The 5,182-nt window shown below is 43.5% G+C and overlaps 1 protein-coding gene across 1 annotated transcript in view; it reads right to left on the reverse strand.

The window, feature by feature from the left end:
- Positions 1-1,773: 1,773 nt before the first annotated feature.
- Positions 1,774-5,182, reverse strand: part of Apoh (apolipoprotein H) — a 25,036-nt gene continuing 21,627 nt past the window's right edge. Inside the window, exons 7-8 of the mRNA XM_013355625.1 lie at positions 3,885-4,082; positions 1,774-1,930 (exon numbers count right to left, since the gene is read on the reverse strand). Of these exons, the coding sequence (XP_013211079.1) occupies positions 1,875-1,930; positions 3,885-4,082 (254 nt within the window). The 3' untranslated portion in view covers positions 1,774-1,874. The remainder of the gene's footprint in view (positions 1,931-3,884; positions 4,083-5,182) is intronic.

The following is a 5,182-nucleotide window of genomic DNA, read 5'->3' on the forward strand; positions in this document are numbered from 1 at the left end:
GTCCCCTGCTCCAAAATGGCCACCCAGGGAAATGTTTCTTCTCACTTCCTCTCCCTAGGAGTGGGAAGTCCACTTTGATTGTAGCAGGACACAACCTAGAAGCACCTGGGAAGAGTCCCCTTGGCCAGTCCTCTGCATTGGGGTGGCCTGTGGGGATGCCTGTGGGGACTGCCTTATTTAAGTTAATGCCCATTGCAGGTGGCACCATTCCCTAGGCAGGGCTCCTGAACCCTGTTAGAGATAGAGGCATTAAATTGAGCACATGCAAATAAGCAAGCAAAGCTGCATGGATGCATTTCTCTCTTCTGGTTGTGGATGTCGTGTGTCATGTGACCAACTGAACCCAGGTCTCGTCACGGTGACTTCCTTGCATGATGGATGTGCCCTAATATCAACCCTCTGTTCCTCGCCTGCTTTTAGTCAGGGTGCTTTTTATCACAACAGAAACAAAGCTAGGACACACACTAGATTAAAAATGATACAAAAAGCTCATTGCTATAACATATTTATGACTTAGGAAGAAGAGATGTACTCAGCGCTAGAATGTCTTAATAATTGTAAATGGGCTCGGCTGAAGGCCTATGTTTAATTACGTAAAGCAGGAAAGTGTACAAATCAAGTTGTCCCCATTAAGGGTAACTAGAACTCAGATGTTGCCTTTCAGTGCATCTTTCTCCCCCAAACCTTCAGCTTTAGATGATCAAATACTTAATAGCATACTGGATTAAATGAACTCGGGAGAAAATATAAGTGTAGAGGAGAGAATAGTGTAAGATGGTAAAAGCAAGAGAATTAATTTATCTGATGATTAACTGACATTTGCGTTTCTCTGCCGTTTCTTGTAGAAAACACACCAGCGACAAAGCACCCACATGTGTATTGTTTGCTCGGATTGAAATACCCTTGAAATACCCTTGAGCACTGGATTAGCGACCTTTCTTCTTATTTCGGCAAAATACCCAGAAAACATCAAGGAGGAAAGGATTGTTGGACTCATGGTTTCAAAGGAATCTCAATCTATCAAGGCAGGAACCCCGGGCAGAGAAGCTCTGTGCCCCACAGCAGGAGTAAGAGGTCTCTGCTTGTTCACACAACGGAAGACCCCAGTAAAAAAAATTGCCCCTGTGAACAGACCGGTGTCAGATGCTGGACAGAACCAGGGAGCCGACATCTGTTGCACCCATGGATTTAAACTGGGATCTAACAGCATGGCTGTGCTGTTTGCCTTGTTCCCAGCCACACTCAACCGCTTGGGTGAAGGCACAGGGAAGGGAAGGAGAGCCTCCGGTGGGTTTGAGCAACAGATACGGCAGGGAAAAGAGGACAAAGGAGTAGGACCTACTCAGAGGACTGACGCCAAAGCCAGATGTTGAACTGACGATGGGTAAGTGAAGGTCTTTTGGCATCATGTAAACACCGTATCAAGAATTCCAGTCCAGTTCTGGGGACCTGGAAGTTCATGCTTATCCCTTTGCGGCCATGATTCTTAAACTCAAGTCAGCATAAGAATTACCTAGGAACAATACAATCTACATCAATATAGATTTTGGACTTATTCTCAGGAATTGTGGGACATAGACTTTTCTTTTTGTCATTTTAGTGAGTAGAGGATGTGACTGTCTATAAACCAATCTGTAAAAACTATTCCATTGGAAGAGGTCGGTCTGCTATTTGTTATGCTTGTTCCTTCGCAGCCAGGAACCAAGGATGTTTTGAGTAGCTGGATCTCTTGACATAACCAAAGCCACAGTACCACATGGAGCCACACGGTAATGCCTGAGGCAATTCAGCAACTTTATTTTGCTGTTTCAGGTGGAGTCCTCAGACAAGCAGAGCTACAAACATGACATTCGATTTGGTTTCTGAAAATGGCTTCAGCACGGCTTCACGTCCCAAGCATCCGTTTTCCAGAAAGCCAGAGAGCTGTGCTCTGTGGGAGGATGGGGAAAATGAACAAGAGACAGTCATTTCTTACATGTTCTAAAGAGCTCAGCCAAATCAAATACATCTTACATGTGTGTTGAATAAATTTAATGCTGGGAATAAAAATCGTTTTGTGTGAGGTCTCAGTGACGGGAGAGAAAAATAGGCAAGGATAAGTGATTCATTTCCAAGAAGAGAAAATGAGAGGTTTTATATAACTCTGGCAGACAAGATTAAAAGGGGGGAATCATATTCACCCTTTATTTATTCCCTACGGCATCAAGAGTGCTGCTTCTGTCTGAAGACCATTAGGAAAATCGGACTGAAAAAACTATAGCAATGAAGTTCTGATTTTTAAATTAACTCCTCCTGGTAATTTCTCTACTGATTTGTACTAAGTCTATTGTCCTTTGTCAATCTTATATTTAACATCTCTCTATGTGTCTATGGTCTTCCTGTGTTTTGTTTGTGTGTGTGTGTGTGCACATGAATGTGGAGACCAGATCTCGACGTTGGGTATCTACCTCTATCCACTCCAGGGTCTCTCACTCGTCCTGGAGCTCACTGGTTGGCTGGCTGGGCAGTGAACTCTAGAAATCCACTTTCTGTCTCCCCATTCTTCTGTTCAGCCCTAGGGTTAGAGTCCAGCTGTGTTCTGGGTATCCAAACTCAGGCCCTTGGACTTGGACAACAGGCACTTTACCAACTGAGCAGTCTCCCCAGCCCTAATGTGTCCATCTTTGGGACAATAACAACCTATTCAGTAGGGTTCTAGCTATTTGTAATTGTGATAATGTCACTGACTGAGCATTTATCCTATGCCATGCATAATATTTCTAATGAATATTTATAATATTCAATTAGGGTTGGGATGGTGGCTCAGTCGGTGAATGCTTGCTGCATAACTGTGGGAACCGGACTTCAGATCCCAGCACCCATGTGAAAAGTTAGGCATGGCCACACACAAAGGCCTGCAATACCAGCTTTGAGACGGCTGTGGACAGGAGGATACAGGAACTTGCTGGCCACCAGTCGAGCTAGAGACCCTGTCTAAAAGGAGTAAGGCAGAGAAGGCTAGAGTGGAGTCTCTGGCATCTTTCACTAGCTTCCACATGTAAGCACAGGCACACGTACCTTTACATATACATAATACACACTCACGCACATGCCACTCACACACACACACAAAATAAAATACTTCTATCAGTTGAGCCAACCTTATTAATCATTTACATTTCCCTTCTCTAAGTTATAAACTCTCAGCCCCCACGCCCTACCCAGTTACATTTATCCTCCGTTGTCTTCTCAGCGCTGAGAACAGGGTTATCCGTGTATTTGGAGCATTTATAAACCTGGAGCCAACAGTAACTTCAGCCTCTCTTTGCTTTTCATTCCTAGCAATAACAACTATGTGAGCCCTAAATCAGAAACCTAGGTTAGCATTTAGCTCTCCATGCTGACCAGGATCCACTTCTGAATAAAACACAAGCAACTAGAATCTTTCTCAAAATATTTTGCTCTAATCAAACTTTGCCCTAAAGAATTCTTTTTAAATTAGGCATTTCTGAAGGCAAGAAAAATAATATTGGATCTACAGGCAAATTACCATCATTATCATCATTTCTCTAAAATGTGGAATAAAGAGGTAATAAATGTTTGCATCATTCAATATTTCACGATGTTAATTTTCACACTAAACTCGGAATTACAGGAGATGGTATAATTCACCTCAACAGTCAGCAAGGAAACCTACAACCTCAAGGCTTAATGGAAAGTACTGGACAGCAAAATGTGTATGTAAGCCAAGAAGCTCTCTGTTTTATCTTATTTTCCCCATCACAATCTTTAAAAAAAAAAAAAGTCAAATAGATTTAGCTTCTAAGAGTCAATGGATAGCATAAACACTGGTGATAGTGAGGGCCAAGGAGAAGTTCCAAGCAAAAAGCCCATGGGATTCTCACCCTTGAAACACTTGGGGATCTCGAGGGTGCCATCAACGCACTGAGTCTCTTCAGTATAGCTGCACTTCTTCTCCTTATTTTTGCAGAAGAAAGAGACCTTGTCACCATGCTTCATTCCGTCCTTAAACTGTTCCTGGATCTTCACTCTCTCTCCTTGGTACAGCACTGTGGCTTTCTTAACAGATACTTTGCAAGATGCTGGAAGAGACAATATCGGTAGTCAAGACAACAGTCCAGGAACTCTTCATTGAAGATAACATAGATGACTTACGTTCAGTGAGATGGCTGAGAGGGCGAAGGCACCTGCCACCAAGCCCCGCCACCTGAGTTTTATCCACAAGGCCCGTGTAGTGGAAGGAGAAGACTGACTTTAGCAAGTTGTCCTTTGACCTCCACACAGTTGTCCTTTGACCTCCACACAGGTACCGTCATGTGTGGGATCCCTCCCACATACATTTATACACAGACACATATGCACAAAAATACACATAATACATTTTTTTTAAAAAAGGATAAAAAACTTTTGAGTCAGTAGATGAGTACACTGAGATAAATAGGCCAAGACAAGGGCTCTAAGAAATAAGAAATGTGTCATGTGCAACGTCATGTTGATTGATGATAGACATTTCCTGTCCACATTTCTGCCCTTCAGTAATGGCATAAGGGCAAAGGAGCCGCAACTCCTTGGTTCCCATGAAAGGTGTAAGCCTGAGCTGGCCTGCACTCAGATCCCCTTTATGGGGCCGATACATCCATCAGTCGACCACCATGCCTATAAGCTGCTGACGGCTCACAGATGACTCCTGGTCAACAGTTAGTTTCAGGGCCGGCAAGAGGCTCAGTGGATAAAGGCACTCACCACCGAGCTTGATGAGTGGAGTTCAGTGCCCTTGACTGCAAGGCAGAAGAAAAGAATCAACTCCAGAGTGCGGTAGATTGACCTCCACATGCGGGTCATGGTGTCTGTGCCTGTGCCTGTGCCTGCACACAGGGGCACACACACACACACACACATACACACACATGCAATAGAAAAAAAGTGAAAAAATTTAATTGCTTTCAGTTTCTTTGTTTTACATATATATGTGTGTGCATGTATTCCTAAATATATAGATACAACCTGCTCAGTCCATATATTACTTGTATGTATATAATTTCAGAGCTGACCACTGGGTATTGGAAAGCTGACTGGGGTTGGGGACTCTTCCCTGGGGAAGAAAGGCTCTTTCTCCCATTTTCAGCACTTTGTAGTCACCTGTAGTTCTTAGTCTAGGGTTGAGTCCCTGGGAGATTTCCCA

This window comes from Microtus ochrogaster, unplaced genomic scaffold (assembly GCF_000317375.1).
Source record: "Microtus ochrogaster isolate Prairie Vole_2 unplaced genomic scaffold, MicOch1.0 UNK363, whole genome shotgun sequence".
Taxonomy (NCBI): domain Eukaryota; kingdom Metazoa; phylum Chordata; class Mammalia; order Rodentia; family Cricetidae; genus Microtus; species Microtus ochrogaster.